A 21,650-nucleotide genomic window follows, 5' to 3' on the forward strand; every position below is an offset into this window, starting at 1 on the left:
ACGGAGGATTAGGGCCATGTTAATTTTTAAAGTTTTTTGGGTTTTTTTCGAGATTGAACTCGTAAATTTACGAGATTAAACTCGTAAATTAACAAGTTTGAGACCAGCCTGCACAAAATAGATATAGACTAAAATAACGACTTTATTCTTTTATTCTTTAAAGACATTGAGGGTTCTACTTCAATCATTTTCGCACGGGCTGGTCTTGACCTCGTTAATTTACAAGATTCAACACGTAAATTAACGAGTTCGAGACCATCCTGTGCAAAATAGACATAGACTAAAATAACGATTTTATTATTTTGTTCTTTAAAGACTTTAAGTCTTCACGCGGGCAGGTCTCAAACTCGTTCATTAACGAGATTAAACTCGTAAATTTACGAATTTAATCTCGTAAATTAACGACTTTATTCTCGTAAATTTACGACTTTAATCTCGTTAATTTACGACTTTAATGTACCACACAGATTCTGATTGAGATATTTACTTTCATCCTGCGGTTTTATGGAGTAGACAATCCCTGCACAAAATCGGATTAAATCGCATTTAACTAGGCCTTAAATGAGAGCCATTACTTTGAAGTTAATAACATGATTACTAACACTCTGAGTTAACCTCCTCAACAGGAGGTGGTGGTAATGCACACATTGGTACTGTTAGGTGTCAAAGGCCATGAAAAGAAGAAGAACGCCCATTTTGCTTTCCCAGCCTGGCCACCGACGTGATTTGGAAATAGTATAATCAGATAGAAGAAGACAAAGAGCTGCAATGGACGGGTAAATGTGTTTCTCTCTTTCAGGGTGCACCTTGCATTTCGGTGAATTTGAACATGATTAGTCTTTCTCTTAGTATTCTTTGTGTTAGCTCAACTGCGAACCTTGATACTGTATATTGAAGATAGCATGACGTTAGGAAGCTAACACCCAGCCCCACGGAAGAAATGGTTTATTATTGTCTGGCATATATGGAAACGTGTGCATGCATTTATGACAGAACATGACACAAGAGCTATTTTCGGTCAACTCAACAAGCTCATAGGTAGAGATAACATTTACACGTTGATTCAGTGCTGCACCTTCTCGCCTGTTTTATAGGATACAATGTGATTTATTTTGCAACGTCAGCGTAACTACAGCAACCGGTCTAATATTTAGTTGTACGTCCGGATATCAGGAGTTTAATATTACGTCCGGAAATGAGGAGTGAAAGAAGCTGTTAGCCCTGTTATAGCTCACACACGTCACCTGTCATTGGGGTGCGTTCCCTTTGTCTTTGTGTATACTAATGCCCAAGCGACCTCTGTCTGTACATCTCACATTTGACAGATAAATGGATCGACATTATGTGCAATCGTCACATGGGAAAATGACGTCACGTTTCCAAACCAATCCAACAAAAAACGTCAAATTTTGATAAGCAATAAAAGTCTTTCTTCTCACGTTTACATTGTTTAAGTGTGCGAGCAGAAGGGCCGATCTACGTAATAACGACCCGATTTAGCTCCGCCCATTAAAACCTAGAAAATAATCGGAAATCAGTCTTTGCACATGTTTAAAGCTATCTTCTTGCAACATATTTAGCGTGCTTGAAGACGTATTGCTGATTTTACTTTACAGGGACTTTAAGTATCAATTGTGGAATTGTGTCTGAGGAAGGCTTAAACCTTCATCATAGTGTTGATGTATGTGAAGGCAGCCTTTAATGTATTATCATTTATATCGGGTGTAAGATATAAAGTAATGACGCAATTACTGTATTTTTTAATGGTTAATTTTTGGGCATCATAAATCAGTCTCCTGAATACTTGGGATTAGTATTAGGGATGTAACGACTCACGATGCATGGGCGGTTCTAGACAGGGGCTAACAGGGTCCAGTGCCCCTGTAACACTGAGCTTGGTCCCCCCTGTGGCCACCCCTCCTGAAGGAAGAGCCCCCCTAATAATGCATACACAGTATTTGACTCAACAACTGGACTCACAATCTAGTATTAAATACTCTTACTGAAATAATTATAAATCATGGTATTTTATGTTGTGGTATTTAATGATGTGCGCTATTATTTGGCATGAGTCATCATCTTTGTCTATTTTTCACCTGGGTTTAATGTTCCCCTCTGACAAAACAACTGGCCCCAGTTTGGCCCCCTCAGTAAAAGTGGTCTAGAACCGCCCCTGTCACAATACGATTCTCTCCCGATTTATTTTACAAAATGAGACTGTAGACAAAGTATGACTGAAACAGATTCCTTTAGGAGCTGCTAACCGGTTTGGCCTTTTAATGTTTTTAATTTTCCTCTCAACAAGGGGAGGTGATTGGAGCTTCTCACTGTGGTGTGGATTAAAAGCTGCATCATGTTGGTTGTGTTATTTGTGTAGTTCTCTGTCTTCTTGTAATATCTGCACACAGTTTTTGTCTCGTCTGTTATCTTCTCTCCTCTTTCATTTTCTGTCTTGTTGAAGCCAAAATGTTTCCACACCTCTGATTTAAAAGACGCTGGTGCGTCCTCAATTTCTAAATCTTGCTCTCCAGCTGCTGACGCTCACCATATTATTGAGATTCATTTTTCAGAGTACCGATGTGAACCTTGACACCTTTGAATCGATTTATCACAATTTTTATGATTCATCTTTACATCCCTAATTAGTAATCCTTAATTTTCTTGATAATATAAATAACAGAATTTGTGTCTGTTTGGGTTTTTCCACCTTTCTCTCCACAGTGATGTTGCGGTTGGTGTGAAGGCAAGCAGTTTTACATTTTACTTTCACTTAGTGAGCACATTTGTATTTACTTTGTCTGTGTACTTCCTGTCCACAAGTTCTGATTAATACCTAGTTAAAACTGTCTGTGAAGTTAAAGGATGAAACAAATTGTAATTTTTCACTTTAGTTTTCTTCAAATTGTTACACTGACCTATAACAGGATATCTGTTGATCCCCCCCTCCTTTACTGTCCAGTACAAAATGTTACATAGTGTTTGATAGTGTCTTATTCTACCTTTAGGAGTAATATTGATTATGATTATGATCTTTGTGTTTCTTTCTTTCTAGAGAGGCTCAGATGAGCTCAGCATGTACAGCAGCAGCCCCAACGCGATGACAGGTACGTTTACTTTCAGTTTTTAATGAAAGGGTTAACGGGGTATCATAGTTAACTGTGCTATGAGAAATTAATGGTAATTATACATATATTGTCTTATCTTTGATATTGAATTCTACTGTTGTGGATTAAAAAATAATTACTTGTACCCTTTAAAAACATAAAGGTTTAGGATTATAATCAAGGGTTTGTTCAACCAGCTGCCCATATACTCACAGGTGATCACAAACCTGGAAAATATTAGAAGCATGTATAAAAGAGCCAAATAACATAACATGAAACCTTAAAATAATAAAAAATAATATATTTATAAGACAATTTTAAATTGGAAAACAAATATTAAAATACCACAGGACAAAAACGTGTTGGAAAACAATGAGTCAGGCTAAACTAAGAATAGAAAGGATTGGAGTTATTTTTTGAAGAAAAGAAAAAAGGAGCAAAAACAGAGCACTTTTCAAAGTCGGAAAAGGACAGGTGTTATTTAAATATGCCTTTAAGCAGTAAGAAACCACGAGGTGACAGTGAGCCAGGCTGCATGAACAATACAAGGACTCTGAAGATTAAGCTCTATGTAGCTGCTTAAGTTTCAGTCATTTATATAACTTACTGTGTGAGTAAGTGACTTACTCTCCTTCTTTCTATTGCTGCGTGTGTGTTTTGTGATGGTGTGTGTCCATGTTCAGCGAATGGCAGTGACAGTAAGAAACAGCGTCTGGATGAATCCCCTCCCTCAAGAGTTCTTCACATCAGGAAACTTCCCAATGAAGTGTCAGAGACTGAAGTCATTGCTCTGGGTCTGCCTTTTGGGAAGGTGACCAATATACTGATGCTGAAGGGGAAAAACCAGGTACACTTTAATGATACACTTTACCATCAGCCAATACTTAAGGGTTAAGATCAAACAATACAGTCTTATCATTTAAATTATTTTCTTTTTAAAGGGGACATATGATGAAAAATCCTCTTCTACAGTGTTTTTGAACATTTATTTGTGTAACTGACCCACAACATGTGAAATAAACCCATCCAGTCCTTTGTTTGTGGTCTGCATAAGTCTTACAACACAGAGAAAAATGCTCTGTTTCAAATGTGCTCTCCTTGTGATGTCACAGTGGGATTCTGGTAAAAAAATAAATACCCTCCTCTCCCCTGGTATCTCCACCCATGGACTCCACCCCCAGCCTAGAACAAAACTTTTGAGCAGGTCGGCCATTTTTATTCTCACTACAGAGGAGTGATGTCTACCAGGAAAAAAAGGGGGGGGGGCTCATTTAATTTAAAGAGACACACACACCAAAATAGAGCGTTCTGAGAGAGCTGGTTTATACAGGGTCTCAAACCTCCTCTGGTGCTTGATTCATGTTATATTTTGACCAAAGCACAGCACAGATGTTTCATTTAGACCACAGGGGACTGTTTGAAAAGGTGGAGGAGGGGACTGTTTGAAAAGGGGGAGAAGGGGGATGATATGTCCTCTTTAAACAAGAAAAGGACAGTGAGATGTTGTTTTTACTGCTAAAACACCTTGTAACATTTTGTCCAGGCATTTCTGGAGTTGGGAACAGAGGAAGCTGCCATGACTATGGTGAACTACTATACAGCTGTCACACCACAGGTCTGAAAAACACCAGCATGCATTCACATTATACATCAGTCACCTTTGTTGTTGTTGTTGTTGTTGTTGTTGCTAGTTTATGAAACTGTTGTTATTTCAGGTCAGAAACACTCCTGTCTTCATCCAGTACTCAAACCACAAGGAGCTGAAAACTGACTCCGCTCTAAACCAGGTGTGCAAATTATAAATATTTGAACATCAAACAGTTCTACCCCACAAGTGTGTGTGGGAAACATTTAGCCCTTTCCTTATTATGTATCCATATCCCTTCTCTCCAACCAGAGGGCCCAGGCAGTATTGCAGGCGGTATCAGCAGTTCAGGATGGAAGCTCTCCATCCTCCGACCCTGGAGTTCTGGACCTAGCTCCGCCTCCAAGCCCCGTTCTGCGAATTATCATTGACAACATGTTTTATCCTGTAACTCTTGATGTGCTGCAACAGGTAAACACACACTAGATGAACAAATCAACCCTGAAGTCAGGTTTATTTGATGTTTTTCATATTGTTTTGACACTGTAAATTAAAAGAGGTTTTATTTAGGCTACACTGGTTGACCTCTTACTTTGACAAAAACTGTAAAGCTATGCATTTCTTACTAGCTTTAAACAAGAATGTTGAAAATGAAGTTTGATAAGCAGTCACTCAGACACATATCTTCCGACCTATTGACTATCCTCTTATGTTGTTATGAAGCCTCTGGGAGCTCCAGATGTTTACAGGCCAACACTTACATTTCCCTCCGGGTAATTGTTCACTGAACCACAAGTAACTCCAGAAGCTAGAATAGACTTTGAGAGATGATGTCTGCCACTGGATTTTATCAGAACATAAATGCAAATTTCTATTTCTATTGATTAAAAAAATAATTCATCCCCAGATGATAGCTTATTCTGGGATTTTTATTTGGCCGTTGCATTAAAGCTCTTTATTTTTCTCCATATAGCAAAAGTCAGCATGTCGAAAAGACGAAAGTATTATTCAGATCAAGCTTGGTCGTTTTCTCAATTCTCTTGTTCAATGGTTTGATTTTCCAGATCTTCAGTAAGTTTGGGACCGTGATGAAGATTATAACCTTCACTAAGAACAACCAGTTTCAGGCTCTCCTGCAGTTCAGCGACCCCGTCAATGCACAGCAAGCTAAACTGGTAGGATCACACTTCTAGCAAAGCAGTGGAACAATTTGTAACACCAGGTGGACTTGTGCTGTTTGTTCTGAAGCATTCATTCATTAGTGTGTCCTGGCTTTAGACAGAAGAATATCTGGTTAGCTACCGTAGCCTTAACAGTAGGCTAATGATCACATCTTATATCTGATAGTGATACAAAACATTGTACTTTTTAATAAATATGTCAGGATGTTGTGAAACTGCACCTACTCAGCACACCAATTCAACTTTTATATAGCGCTTTTCTGAAAACTCAAAGACGCTTTGACAAAAACATAAAACAATAAAACAAAAAACGACGAGGACAGTACAACGAAGAAGTAATGTAGGGGGGGAGGGGGGGCGTTAGTGGTTGATACGCTCGGGGATGGGGAGCCAGTGGAGGTCATGAAGGACGGGGGTGATGTGGTCTCTGGAGATGGATAAGATAGACTATTGTTGCAGATACATCAAGGGGCTGTTAGTCCAGTTGAATTGGTGTGTGTGTGTGTCTCCTCTGCAGTTTTTTCTCTTTTTAAAAAAACCCATCCTTTGTTGAAAGTTGAACTTATTAATGAAGTCTGTTTGAACCGTTAGTATTCCAATAATGTCTTGACTTTTTAAGAAATGTTCAGTTTTCAGATTTAAACTGATGTTTTTCTTTTTGGACCCGACTAAAACTTCTTCATCAATAACTTGTCTTTCCTCTTCTTCTTTAGTCTTTGGATGGACAGAACATCTATAACTCATGTTGCACGCTGCGGATAGACTTTAGTAAACTGGTCAACCTCAACGTCAAGTACAACAACGACAAAAGTAGAGATTACACCAGGCCTGACCTTCCTACAGGAGATGGAGAGTCAGCCAACAAGGACCATTCCTTATTGGGTAAATGTTCCTCTGTCCTTATCTGTCTGCACCACATTTATTTACATCTTCTTCTGGGGTTTCTACTGGCTCCACACTGCCAGTTGAAGGCTGAATACTTTGTGCCCCTGTCTGCAATGTGTAATGCATGGAGGCAGAATCAGAGGTCATCAGAGGTAGAGGACGAGGTGTAATGGGGGCTGTGTGTGTGTATGTCTGAGTGGGTATGTGAAGCTACCACCTTGTGTTCAAACCCTTTGGTGATGTGTAACCACACACATCAACATTACAGATTCAACGTGTGAGTGTAAAGGAATGATGACAGAGGAACTTCATCATGGCGCTGAATAGTATTCTACTGTCACGCCCCTCTTTTAACCCCTGAAATAAAGAACACCCTTTAGTATGCTCAGTCACACATTTCATTCTTCATTTATTGAACCTTTTTTTTTTCGTGTGACATCAAATGAATAGTTATACAGGATTTGTTTTCTTTACATTTCCTCGGTTATCTCAGGAAAAGAGACAGCTGGGGTTTTACTATAGCTGGAAATATTTTCCACAGAAATAGTGGCTTTTTTTTCTCAAGGAGGATGTGGCATTAATGTCTGAGTTGTTTAAAAGTCAGCTTATTGGTTTCTTGCTAGAGCTCAGGCTTTGTCTCCTTCCCTAAACATGAATAAATCTTTGTAGAACCAGGGGCTTGAACCATCTTTCAAAGATGCTTTACGTGTCTGTATTGATATATTGGAATGCTATCAACATCATATTGTCCAATAGTGTGTCAGGAGTAAGATAATAAGATGAACTGAATTCAAGTTGTTCCTTGCTCTTAGGTCATAATATCACATTTATGGATGCTTTATATATAAGATAAATGTACCTCTGGTAAAATACTTGTACTGTTACTGCCTGATTGTTCTCCTCAGGTACATGTTGGTGATGTTTTTGTTGAGTAAATCTTGTTTTTGTTGTTTTGTAGGTACCCCATCTGGAGCGCTAGCTTCCTACTCTAGTGGAGGAGGTTACTCGTCCTCACTCTCCCTCTCGCAGGGTGGAGGTACTGATATTTAAATGTTTCTTAAATTCTGTTTGTCCATCAGTCTATCGCTGCTGTTTGTCTCCTGCTGCTGGCTTTTATTATGTCATGAGCTGCTTTATTTATCTAACATGATTACTCTCGTGTGCCTCTGTGCTCAGTTGAGACTATACTGAACCTTTTTTATTTTAAATACTAGATGGACTTCTATCCTTGTGTCCATGCTAGTCCTGTAAGGCTCCTTAAAATTGGCAAAACTATTAAACTATTTTTTCTTTCAATCCTGAAGTAAAAAATTGTGCTTAACCAGCATGGACAACATTTGATTGTAAAAGGGAAATTTAAGAAGAAGAACAAGTAGTCATAGTTTAACAGGGTCATTGATGTTTGTCAGTATAATAACATGTCATGAAGCACAGTACCCTCCCTCAATTTGATTTTTCCTTTTTTCAGTGCATGTTTTTTTATGCTGCAGCCTCCCAGAGAAATTGTAAACTGTCATGTCTGGGTGTTTTATTGTTTTGTGCCTTTGTTGGATCTAGAGCCCTTTCAAACAAGCACTGCACTCCTGAAAATTTGAAAATAGCTGGAACACAAGTACCCAAACCTTTCTGAACCTGAACAGTAAACTTGTTGAGCTGTTTTTCTCTGGTTTCTTTTTTTTCAGCGTCCTGTACATTGTTTTTCATGATCGTGTTTGTATTATGAGTAACTCCTGGTACATGTTTTAGAGTGCTATCGACCCAGAAACAGAGGACTCCTCCCCCTGCATGCTCTACCACGGCACTCTCCCTGACATAGACCAAAACAGACTATTTCAAGTTGTGACAACTTGTACAATTCTGGAAATCTCCTGCTGTGTAAAAGTGTCTGAAAGGGAAAGTCAGGACCTGCATTTCTGAAAATGTTGTTGGTCTATGTAATCCTTTTAAAGCCAGAATCTAGTTTAATGCAGTTAAATTGTAAATTGTTTATCTGATGTTTCTAACCATCAGGAGCCATCAGTCCTCTGAGCGCTGCAGCAGCAGCAGCAGCAGCTGCAGGCCGTGTGGCTTTATCTGGATCTGGAGTGTCAGGAGTCCTGTTGGCATCCAACCTGAATGAAGAGGTAAAGAAACCTGAAGCATTACTCTGAACCAGTGTGTTTATTAATGCATATTTCTGAGTGTGTGTGTGAGTGTGTGAGTGTGTGTGTGAGTGTGTAATCACTTGGAAACAGTTTACAGCGGGAATCATCATACCTCTTCCAACCAGACAGCCGGTCATAATGTGTAAACATGATCTCAAGTTTTAAACCTTTTAGAGTGTTAAATAATCTGAAACATTGATGCTCCAGTTGTTTTTTAAATTGTACACCAAAAACGTATTTTTTTATAAATGTCAAGGAAATAATGATGTTACACAAAACACATGAAAAGTATTTAGCTGCATATAACTCTTTCTTAAAGCTATGGCTACTACTGCTTTATCTACATTTAAATTTTGGGCTTCTAAAAAAACTAATTCTGAAGACTACCGTCAGTGTTTATAAATGTATTTGACTCGAGGCAGTTCTTTGTGCATGACATGGTTTAAAGAGAAGGATCCTTTCTTTAGCACGAGTGTGTTTTGTGTGTTTCATGCTTTGATTCTTAAGATGGATTTTTGTGCTTGGTAAACTGTGACAGGTCCTAAATTTGACAACTTTCAATAACAGAACCTTAACAATTGATCTGACTTGTTAATCTAGTTTAATGGTTTATTTGAATCAGGGACAGTGTACAAAAAAAAAACATTAGTCTCAGAAGAGAAGAGATGCTTTGTACCAGATTTAGCTAACTAGCTAATTTCCATCTGTTGTCCTTGGGCAGATGATGGTGACAGCATTAATGTTCTGTTGTGTTTTTGAAGCTTTGTGGGTTTTTTTTTAACTGAACACTTAAATCTTCTACTTCTTCTGTCAGTCTCTCGTTTCTTCTCTGATTGTGAATGTGCGTCTTCTGTCCTCTTTCATCCGTCTCCCTCTCTATCCACAGTATCTGTTAACTGGTTCTGAGTTTTCCACCTGTCAGAGTCCTGCTCTCTCTGTCTCTCATTCTTGCTTCTGGTGGAGCGGTGGTGTTCACACTTTGAGTCTTTAGTCTTTGTCAGACTGCAAAACAGTAATACTATTTATTTATAACAAAACAGTTCTGTAAGGAAGCCATCATCACACCTTTTTACTTTCACATTGATTCAGCATAATGTTGGTGTCCCAGTGTGTTTTTTTTTTTTATTGCGTTATGGGGATGCAGAAGCTCGACGAGCATAGCATGTAAACACACACACACACACACACACACACACACACACACACACACACACACACACACACACACACACACACACACACACGTAGAGGCCCCTCTGGCTCTGCCTTCTTCCAGAGATTTTGTCACACCCTTGTAATGCCTCTGGTGCTTCCTCTGATGACTTGGTCCCAACATGTCGCCTCTTTGACTTTCATACTGAAAGCCAAACGTCACAGGGGCTTAAATAACAGTCCGGATAGTTTTTAGTGAAACTCCTGTATTCTGACTGCTCAGTAGAAGTATTCTCCCTGTTGACCAATCAGCTTGTCAGCAGTAGCTCCTGCACCCTGCAGAGTTTGCGCAATACAATCCTGTGGCTCGGTAAAGGTTGAGTATGATGTAGCCATCCTTCATGTTTTGAATTGTTTTTCAGTCGAGACTCCATTCTCACCTGAGTCATCAACAGGACAGACTAACAGCTGTTCTAAGATTTGTGTTCCCTGTATTCTGGTGGCTTTGCAAAACAAACCCCAGAGTGTATCGCTGTTCTACGTTCATTTAATGAAATTATTTTTTAATACCAAACCCATTCTTAAACTTGTTAAATGGAAATGAACACATGTCCTAGTTTACATTTATTCCCCTCTTGAAGATTGGTTAAGAAGACTTTTGAAAATTAAGATATAAATGATTTTTTTTCTGAGTAAATTTCCACATCAGACAGAAACTATTGTTTCAGAAATGGACCGTGTCTCTCATTCAAAGCTGATAATCGTACACCTTGAGGAGAGGTTACTTATGTCAAACTAACATGTGTTGCTTTTAGTGATGATTTTGCGTAATGTATTTGAAGATTTCCAACAAAATAATATTTTTCCACCAAACAGTTCAAAGTTAAGTTTCATTGTTTTTTATACATTTCCTTTCCACATGTCTATGCCAGTCATGGTCCGCAGTCATTATGGCGCCTGTTTCCTCCAGTCACATGCTCTAGTTGACCATCTCCTTGGTGGTACCGCCCCTTGATGTTGGTTATCTCTTTCTCTGTCATTCACTTATTTATTTTATGCTTTACATGCCTTTTAATGTCTTATTTCTTACTTCCCTCCAATCCTTTCTTTTCCTAACTGAGAAATGCATCCAGCAGAAAGTGTGTGTTTGTGTTTGTGTGTTTGTGTATGTGTATGTGTGTACGTGTATGGAATCAAACAACCAATCATTCAGACGCCGTTGATGTTCCGCTGATGCTCTGTTTACTGACCTCTGCTTTGGTTTTTGTCCTCTCTTCCTTTCTCCCTTTCCCAACTCCTTTCTTCCCTCCTCCATTCCTAAACACTTCATCAACCGATTGGCCGTTCATCTTAAAACCCTCTCCCTCCTCCCCATAATGCTTACCCCAACTATTCCTCACTTCCTGTCCCTCTCTTAACTAAATGGGGTCTAACCTAACTTATGATTTGCCATGTTTGACCCCCCTCCCCCCAACCCCCATGCCCTTTAATGTTTTCTCAACCCCTGCATCGTCATGGAAACCACCACCCTCCCCCTTCTCGTCCAACGCTGGGCGGTCTGATCTCTACCTGCGTCTCTCCTCTTCCTCCTCCTCTGCTCCTCCTCTTCCTGTCCTCTGCTCTGCGGTCTCTCTCTCTAAAGATGGTCACGCCTCAAAGTCTCTTTACCCTCTTCGGTATGTTCAACCTCTTCTATTCTATCTGTAAATCTCTCTCTGTTAATCCAATTTTTGCTTCACTTTTTTCAGTGATGTCGTGGAATCGGTTTTTCCTCTGTGTCTTTCTTTATCTCTAAACTTCTCCCCTTTTTAAGATTGAACAAAACTGAGTCTGCTTTGTCGACTCTGAATGAAAAGTGAGTCTGGGGGATTTGTCTGTTTGGTCAGCTGATCTGTTAACTGATGAGAACAAAGACAAAAAAAGTCTCATTGTTGTCAAACAACACAGTGTACTGGACCTTCAGTTAGATAACTTTCTCTCAGTGTGTTGCTTTTAGAAACCACTCGGGGCGTGTGATCCTGACCTGGCATGAGGGTGTTTCAACACAGCATCTACTGTCTCCACTCAGCCAAAACTGATATGAGTCTTTGCTACTCTGAGTTAGACGACTTAATCATAAATCATCCAAAGAAAATTCATCCGTCATCTACTCTCCTTTGACTTTCTCTTCAAGGTTATTTTTATTTTTATTGAATTATTACACACATTAACACAAACAGATCCCCACCCCCATACAATCCCCCCCCCCTTGCTGTCATTCACGTATAAAGACTCTTTCACTACCTCGCCATATTCTGTTGACGGCTAAGATGAAAGACTAGTTGTTGAGGCACTTGGTGAAAAATAAATAAAATAAACATAAATATACACAATTAAGTATTAATAATAATATTCTGATGTATAGATAAGGTGGAATAAAAAAAATAAAAAATGAATAAATAAAAGCCAGAAGCAGCACGACCAGGTCAGAAGATAGAATGTGTCAAGGCAAAGCAAATTCACTATTTAATCCTGTACATGTGTGGAGGGTTTGCCAAAGAATGGAAAGGAACGATTTCCAGATTTTATTGAATTTATTTTCAGAACCACGCAGTGTGCATCTGATTTTCTCAAGCGTACATCCCTTATCCGATGAGAAAGTGAAGGTGGGGCTGTGTCCTTCCTCTCCTTTGACTTTAATGGAAAAAAAAAAAAACATTTTAATTTTCAAGTTAAAAAAACATTTAGGTTTGGAAGATATCCCCCTCGGAGGGTGAAATGCACAGAGTTTTATTTTATTGGCCAGCAGGAGCAGGAGGAATAACTACAAATATGACTTGTTTAAAATCCTTGTGGGTACTTTACTATCCTGAAAGTTGTGAATGTACTATCATTTTTTTCCTTTAAATTAATGTGACCTGCAAATGTAGGACAAAATGATTTTTTTGGAAACAAAACCAACACTTCCCAGAGCTTGTACTTCATAGAGCTGTCATTGGAAAAATGTAGAGCGAGTGCATTTTGAAGGGAAGAATTGTGGAGTAGAGTTGTCCCTCAGTTAAATATGAAGTATCTGAGCTATCTGCTAAGCTGTGATGTAAGAAAAGAAGCTATAAACGTTCAATTTCTCATTCTGTCTTTTTAGTGATTGAAAGAACAACAAAACGACAACCGCAAACTGTAGTTTCTGGTACAATATTTTGAATAATATTTATGTAGTACCCAAATGAAAAATGTATATTCTCACCGTTAAATTGATCATGACAGTCTGGTGTGCTCCTCCTGACTTATTCCACATATTACAATCTTTACACCTCGTCCTTTCTTTATGTCTGTTTGTTAAGATGTGTCATTAATCAGATACTTTCCAGTCAGAGTGAACTGCTGCTCTGGCCCTAAACTAAGAATCAGACTGCCAACCAGCCCAGATACTAATAATAAGCTACTCCAGGATATACAGAGACCTTTCAAAAAGGGGTGGGTCACCTCTCTGGATTTACTGTACATGGCATGCAGTATTCAGTTTGTGTCCTTTGAGAGGTTTTCTCTTTGTTCCCTACACTGTCCATCGCTGATTCACCTTTTCATAACCAGTCTCCAAGCTGGTTTATGGAATCTTGTGCACACTTGCCAGTCAAAGTTCTCCCAACTCAGCCAGTTACCGGGGAAGTTTCAGGTGTCTGAATGTTGTCACTGGTTGACATGACATCAAAAGCTCTTCTTGGTTCTTCTGGATTATTTTTGATTGAATGTCTTGTGGAAGTCAAATTGGGAAGATTCCATCTTTTCTTTTCATTTGTCTTTCTTCCACTAACTTTATTCCTTTACATTCTTTACACCTCTCCTTCTTTTATCTCTGTGTGCTCCATCTCTCCTGCTCTGTCTGTACTACCCTCCTCTGCTCTCTCTCTCTCTCTCTCTCTCTTCAACCTTCAGGAGTCTATGGTGATGTCCAGAGGGTGAAGATCCTCTACAACAAAAAGGACAGTGCACTGATTCAGTTGTCTGATGGAAACCAGGCTCAGCTGGGTGAGTTATTCTTTATGTAAGCAATATCAATCACTACACTAGTATTGGACTGCAAGAAATACATCAAGAAATAAAAGGTTTATCAATGTTATCAAAACACTTATGGCGAGTTTTAGGTGGTTATAAAACAGACTGAGATAAATGACCGGAATGGAATCGGAACTATAGTGGATATGATTGATTATATTTAAAGGGGACATATTATAAAAAATACACTTTTAGTGATTTTGAACATATATTTGGGTAACCTGAGTGTCTACAGACCCACAAAATGTGAAATAAACCCATCCAGTCCTTTGTTTGTGGGTCTTACAACACAGAGAAAAATGCTCTGTTTCAAATGTGCTCTCCTTGTGATGTCACAGTGGGATTCTGGTTAAAAAAAATCCCCTCCCCTCCCCTGGTATCTCCACCCATGGACTCCACCCCCAGCCTAGATCAAAACTTTCACACAGATCCACCATTTTTATTCTCGCTACAGAGGAGTGATGTCTATGGGGAAAACTCAGGGGGGGGAGTCATTTCATTTAAAGAGACACACACACCAAAACGGAGCGTTCTGAGAGAGCTGGTTTATACAGGGTCACAAACCTCCTCTGGTGCTTGATTGATGTTATATTTTGAACCAAAGCACAGCACAGATGTTTCATTTAGACCACAGGGGGACTGTTTGAAAAGGTGGAGAAGGGGGATAATATGTCCTCTTTAATGATTATTAATACCTGAAAAACTGGGAAAAGCAGGGAAGGTGGCAGACTCAAGACTCTAATCAGCCATTAGATAGTAGATCCTACTTTGTCCACAGGGGGGCCAAAAGTCAACACAAACCAAAAGTTCCTCACAGTAGCTTTAATATATAAATACATATATATTTGTACTTTAAAGTCCATGTACCACTTCAGATCCAATCAGGATCTTAAGGGTTTTTCTTTCTGTATGACTGCAAATGGTAATTTCCATATTTCTGTTGTTCCTTACATGTAGCAATGAGCCATCTGAATGGCCAAAAGGTGTTTGGTAAAGTGATGAGAGTGACTCTGTCAAAACACCAAACGGTGGCTCTGCCCAGAGAAGGACTGGATGATCAGTTACTCACTAAAGGTAGGAGGTTATGTGCATCCAAGAAGGACCTTTTTCAATATCTTTGAAGGATTTACTTTTACTCGTGACATTCTCTGTTGTGTTTTCAATTCAGACATTTAAAGTGTCAAAGTCAACTTTGAAGTGTCGTTACAACTTTTAAAGTTTCTTTATGTTTAAAAGATGTTCCTCAAAAGCTGTTTCCAAAAAAGTTTGTGTGCGATTTACAAAAAATCATTCCCAGCAGCAATAACTTTTAAAGCTCAGAAAGCCTTCTAGGTTCCAAAACATGAAATTAAATTTTTCATTAAGTGATTCTTCAAAAACTAACTATATTGAATCAACATTGAGTTTGAAAATGGTAAAAATCTGGATATGCAGTTAGACTGAAGTGACCAGAACTCATAGCTCACTCATAATCTCCTCCTGGGACTAGCTTCATAGCTAAAGGCTACATAGCTAAAGGCTACATTATTTATACCGAGTGTAATGGCCGGGGGTGGGGGCCGTTACAATATATTTTCTGAATCTGTGTTAGACTGAAGCTAGACTATTAAGTGCTGAAGTTCATGTGATAGAAAAATGAAACATATTATGTGTAGCATTCACATGAAATAACTTTCACCCTGATGTTTTAACCCTGATGTCTAATTGTTGTTTTTGTTTATTTTTTATTTTTAAAGACTTTTCTGGTTCTCCGCTCCATCGTTTTAAGAAACCAGGATCCAAAAACTTCCAGAATATATTTCCTCCGTCTGCAACACTTCACCTCTCCAATGTCCGGTAGGAGTAATGTTTTTGTATCTGGACAAAGAGGTTCATTTCTTCAGCTTTGCTTTGGATTCATTCTGCTTTAAAAAAAAAAAAAACAATAACAGTTTGTCTTTATGTGCAGTGATGGTCTTGGAGAAGATGATCTACGTCTCCTGTTCTCCAACGGTGGAGGAAGCGTTAAGGCCTTCAAATTCTTCCAGTAAGTAGAACTGAAGTATATTGAGTGAGTCTTCATTCACTTGTGTATGTGTATGAATGAATAATAGTAATAGTTAATACTGATGGTCTCTTTACTCAGCAGCCTCTACCATCAGTGTGTGAATGTGTATGAATGGATGAGTTAATACTGATGGACTCTTTACTCAGCAGCCTCTACCATCAGTGTGTGAATGTGTATGAATGGATGAGTTAATACTGATGGACTCTTTACTCAGCAGCCTCTACCATCAGTGTGTGAATGTGTATGAATGGATGAGTTAATACTGATGGACTCTTTACTCAGCAGCCTCTACCATCAGTGTGTGAGTGTGTATGAATGGATGAGTTAATACTGATGGTCTCTTTACTCAGCAGCCTCTACCATCAGTGTGTGAATGTGTATGAATGGATGAGTTAATACTGATGGACTCTTTACTCAGCAGCCTCTACCATCAGTGTGTGAATGTGTATGAATGGATGAGTTAATACTGATGGACTCTTTACTCAGCGGCCTCTACCATCAGTGTGTGAGTGTGTATGAATGGATGAGTTAATACTGATGGTCTCTTTACTCAGCAGCCTCTACCATCAGTGTGTGAATGTGTATGAATGGATGAGTTAATACTGATGGACTCTTTACTCAGCGGCCTCTACCATCAGTGTGTGAATGTGTATGAATGGATGAGTTAATACTGATGGACTCTTTACTCAGCGGCCTCTACCATCAGTGTGTGAATGTGTATGAATGGATGAGTTAATACTGATGGACTCTTTACTCAGCGGCCTCTACCATCAGTGTGTGAATGTGTATGAATGGATGAGTTAATACTGATGGACTCTTTACTCAGCGGCCTCTACCATCAGTGTGTGAATGTGCATGAATGGATGAGTTAATACTGATGGACTCTTTACTCAGCAGCCTCTACCATCAGTGTGTGAATGTGTATGAATGGATGAGTTAATACTGATGGACTCTTTACTCAGCAGCCTCTACCATCAGTGTGTGAATGTGTAGGTGTGACCTGCGGTCTAAAAGCACTTTGAGCAGTCAGAAGATTAGAAAAGCTCTTTACAAACTTAAGCCCGTTTACCATCTTCAAACCTCCTGTTTATATTTGTTTATAATGTTCAGTGGTAAATCTTAAGGCTGGTTCACACCGAGCTGACGACAAAGAACAACCTCCCTAATATTAAACGACTAAACTGTTTCTGCTCTTCCTTCATCAGGGACCGTAAGATGTCTTTGATCCAGATGTCATCGGTAGAGGAAGCCATACAGGCTCTAATGGAGCTTCACAACTATGACATGGGAGGGAATCACCATCTGAAAGTTTCCTTTTCAAAGTCCACCATCTAACCGAGCAAGGAAGTCCCTCACATACTTAGTCTTTTCAGTATCTTCTGTTAACCTCTTGTGCACTATTCCAAAACCTTTCAAAATAAGTAGTAGTTAAACACCAACATGTGCTTCAACCCCAAAGTTACAATTCATGAGTAGCATTTGAATAGATTTTAGTTTAAAGATTATGAAAACCCAAATCAACCCAATTCTTGACCAGTAGAAGCTGTGTAAATGTCAGTAGTATCCTAAAGAGTTAAGAAATTCCAGCTTTATGACATCTCAAATTGCAACTAAATAAATAGTGAACATCAGCTGAAGATTTGTCTTTATGTTAAATTTGCAACTCTGCAGTGATTTCTTAAAGCTCTCCAGGGTGATTTAGCTCACTGTGATATTGTTGGTTTTGGTTTCAAGCTGCAGCAGAGCGCCCCTTCGACGTCACTCTACCACAGCGATCACTGATGTTGGTCAGCAGTGAAACAGACTTCAAAGATCAGTGTGTTCATCTTTACAGATACGTTCTTTTAAATTTAAAACGAATACAGACCATTTTAGTTTCAAGTTTACAGGAGTAGATGAGAATTGTTATCAATAATCAAAATGTGATTCATGTTCTCTCCTCCATTTTGAATAGATCACAATCTTATTTTAAGTCCAGATTTAAATGTTTTCTGCAGCATACAGGATAACTTTGCATGAAGTTTGAACACCAGATGTAATTGAAGTGGTCAGAGGTTCTCAAAAGAAATTAATTAAACCACCCTTCATACATTTTGGTACAATGTCAGACAATACAGCTTTTCTTAACTGGCCAGTATGCCAGTTAAGAAAAGCTGTATTGTCTGACATTGTAGTTTCCCGCTCTTTTTCCCACAGGCTAACACGGTCAGAACAACAGTTTACAGGGTGTGCTTTGACCGTTTTTGATGCATAGAGTCACAATGCTTATATGGAAACTGGAAAAATAATTTGAGAAGGCTGCTTGTTGAGTACATTTGGATACACCAGAAATAGATGTTCCTGTTTAAATTTGATGCTTTAATAATCCGTTGCTAACTTGGTGCGCACACAGCCAGGTAGGTAGAATGCATGCTAATACTGTCTGTAAAGACAAGGTTTCAACATGTGATTCTGGTCTTGGTCTCTGATTTTGGGAGGAGACCTTTTGGACCAAAGTTCATGTGCCTTTAGCTTGTGGTCTGATTCAATCTTTCATGCCTTGATACAGTCGTTTAATTAAGATGTGAACCCAGCCCAGCTGTCCAAAAAACATGAGCAGAAGAAAACTGGGTCACTTTCCACTGAGCTTATCTTCAAACTGTGTTTCCTCATCTCTGGTTCTTATTTTAGACTACAAAGGTTTTATTTAAGGAGATAGTTGCACATTTTCTACCTAAGCTCGTTTCTTTTGTGGTAAGATTTCATAGTTTCATGTATTTTCTATCAATGAACCCAATTGAAATTACAGTATGTCTGTGTTCCAACTTACTCCAGGCCTCATGGCTCATCTATAGCCTACCTGTCAATAAACTTCTCTCTCTCTGTTCACTTCTGTCAGTTGTTTTTCTTCTTTAAATTGTTTGACATTAAGAAATGCAAATATAGTTGTTTTTTAAAGGCTTTATATGTGATTTTTTGATCCAGCAGATGTCACCAGCATGAAACCAAAACAACTCGCGCTGCATTGTTGTGTTAGCATGCTAATGCTAGCGATCTTTATTATGCTCGTATCTTCACACTGCATGTAAATTTACCTGAAATGAGCGTGATCTAGAAACACAGTTAAGCAGTGAGTACAGTATGTTATTCTTCTTTTCTCTAGTCCCTCAATTAATCAATCAATTCAATCAATTTTTATTTGTATAGCGTCAACTCATAACAAGTGTTATCTCGAGACACTTTACAAGAAGCAGGTAAAATACCTTACTTATTGCTATGTTACAAAAAGCAGGTAAAAGACCTTACTTATTGCTATGTTACAAAGATCCGGCCTATCCATCATGAGCACTTAAGCAAAGCAGCAAAAGTTACAGTGGTAAGAAAAAACTGTCTTATTAAAAGGCAGAAATCTTCGGCCGGATCCCCGGCTCATGACGAAACAGTCTTCACAGGCCTAGACTGCGCCGGGCTTGGAAAGGGATAGGGGGTTGTTCTGGCAAGCCGTCAACCGACGATCTTGAGGAGCCTAGGAGAGCTCAAGAGCTCCCAGGAAAGTAGGTGGTTAGTGACTGAGATTTATAGATAGATGATAATTAAACAACTTTTATACATGAGGGGAGGAGTCAGCCGGCCGTCCGGGCGATGTAAACAAAGTGAAGATAGGACTCTGAAAACTCTGAAAACATCACAGACAGTGGGACTCGGGTGTTACACCCATTGTAGACAGTCATGACTCACAGAGTTATTTTCAGAGGATATACTTGATTTATATTATATTTAAATGTGTAAAATCACATATTAAGACTTTAATGCTGCATTTTTACATCGAACGACATGTTTCTATGATGTAGCGCACGTGCCGTTATTGAGTAATTTATTCACACAGTAGGTGGCAGTAATGCTCCTTAACGGTGGTTGCCATTGCAATTAAATAATATTAGAAGAAGCATAAAGCTTGATTTTATGGTGACAGTTTTGCATGAGGAAACAGAATCACCACACTGGACACATCAAATATAAGTTTTCTTTTTGGGGGACCAAAAGCTTACTGTGTTGTGTGTACTGAAGTTCTGCGACATGAAAGTCTGAAGCCATCAAAACAATTACACAATTAAGATATTATACAACATACTTATAAGACAATTGAGTACTTTCAAAATACTAATGTTCTGTTTTGTGATGATGAAATACAATGACATTTTCATACGGCCAACATTTTTAATTCAATACATTTTGGTCGCGATTTGTCAGTAAAGGTGAGAAAGAGTTGAGAGACCAGTTGAGAACCAATCATTTACAACAAAACTCCCATACACTCTGTGCAAGTGACCAATTCAATGAAAATGGCTCATTTTAAAGCAGACTCAGGTAAGATACCCTGAATTTAATCAAAAAGTTCCCAACAAGCCTCAGATAATCTTGATCACCAAGGAGTTTTAGTTTTAAAAGATTTTTTACAGAGCCACAAAATATGTAAAAAAAAAAAAAAAAAAAAAAGGAGACAATTTGAATACTTTTAATGGTTCTCTCCATGAAAATAAATTACATTTCTTGTTTCTTGTTGGGTGCCCCATTGGAGTCAGCACCTGGCATTAGATGCAGTTCTACTGTAATCCATAAGAGGTCAGTGTTAACCAAGTCCTGTCACCAATAAAAGGCTGAAACTAAAACTCTGATTTCTCCATCACTAAGAGAAAGATGCTCAAAGTGGGAGATTTCCTGTGAAATGATGTGCGATGTCATCTTTCTTTAATCTGTCAGGTTTATCTCCTAAAACATTTCTTTAAGAAGGACAAACCCTGATACATGCAATACGAGAGGAGAACAAAGGGGGATAAAGTTACAGTGAGACTGTATCCAGATCATTGGACAACTGTTGCTCCACACAGATGGAGGATGGAGCTGTAAGCAGGTGCTGCTCCACTGAACTCTAAAGAAGGCATTCAGTTGATGTCATGGACCTCCACTACGGTTGAGATCCTGTGAACTGTTACCCAAGTAAATGATAAATGGACTTGAGCTTATATAGAACTTTACTAGTCTTCTGATTACTCAAAGCGCTTTTACACTGCAGGTCACACCTACACACTGATAGCAGAAGTAACTAACTTCATGTGCCTCCAATGAAGCTGCAGGAGCAACTTGGGGTTAAGTGTCTTGCCCAAGGACACAACAGACATGTTGCTGCGGGAACTGGGATCGAACCCTCAACTGTCCGGGTGAGAGACAACGACTCTACCACTGATCCACAGCCACCCACAAGTGACCTACCTGTTTGAAAACACAATTCTCTTCTGGTCTTTGACTGAGAACTGTTGTTATGACTCTATCAGACTATCTCTTACAAATTCATCTTCATTAATACTAAGCTTAGCATATTCTATTATTATTATCTATTATATTCTTCTATTACAATCATACAGTGGTATCAATATGAGAAACATTTTTTAACAAGCAGGCCTCTTCGCTGCATCCTGTCTCCAATGACATCACAATGTCACTATTTGTATTTTATCATTAATTCTGCAATTTGTATCT

At 38.8% G+C, this 21,650-nt stretch overlaps 1 protein-coding gene across 2 annotated transcripts; it reads left to right on the forward strand.

Moving 5' to 3' along the window:
• Window positions 1–664: 664 nt before the first annotated feature.
• On the forward strand, window positions 665–19,001 carry LOC132978614 (polypyrimidine tract-binding protein 2-like). 2 transcript variants are annotated; one of them, XM_061043849.1, is made up of 17 exons: window positions 665–776; window positions 2,722–2,743; window positions 3,053–3,104; window positions 3,788–3,951; window positions 4,648–4,719; window positions 4,820–4,891; window positions 5,002–5,160; window positions 5,754–5,864; window positions 6,584–6,752; window positions 7,714–7,791; window positions 8,766–8,878; window positions 11,694–11,727; window positions 13,967–14,059; window positions 15,044–15,160; window positions 15,823–15,922; window positions 16,035–16,112; window positions 17,339–19,001. In XM_061043849.1, the coding sequence occupies exons 1-17, from the start codon at window positions 769–771 to the stop codon at window positions 17,466–17,468; spliced, it is 1,572 nt and encodes a 523-aa protein (XP_060899832.1). In that variant the 5' UTR covers window positions 665–768; the 3' UTR covers window positions 17,469–19,001. The 2 variants fall into 2 exon arrangements, with proteins under 2 accessions (XP_060899832.1, XP_060899831.1); XM_061043848.1 differs by having other exon boundaries at window positions 754–776; window positions 2,722–2,773.
• The last annotated feature ends 2,649 nt before the right edge of the window (window positions 19,002–21,650 follow it).

The sequence above is a fragment of the Labrus mixtus genome, chromosome 8 (genome assembly GCF_963584025.1).
Source record: "Labrus mixtus chromosome 8, fLabMix1.1, whole genome shotgun sequence".
Lineage (NCBI taxonomy): Eukaryota > Metazoa > Chordata > Actinopteri > Labriformes > Labridae > Labrus > Labrus mixtus.

What these genes read in the sequence shown, in the direction of transcription:
- LOC132978614 (XM_061043848.1), top strand. An exon ending in CAGCCCCAACGCGATGACAG is followed by an intron (nt 3,105 to 3,787) that starts GTACGTTTACTT and finishes GTCCATGTTCAG; the next exon opens with CGAATGGCAGTGACAGTAAG. An exon ending in ATGCACAGCAAGCTAAACTG is followed by an intron (nt 5,865 to 6,583) that starts GTAGGATCACAC and finishes CTTCTTCTTTAG; the next exon opens with TCTTTGGATGGACAGAACAT.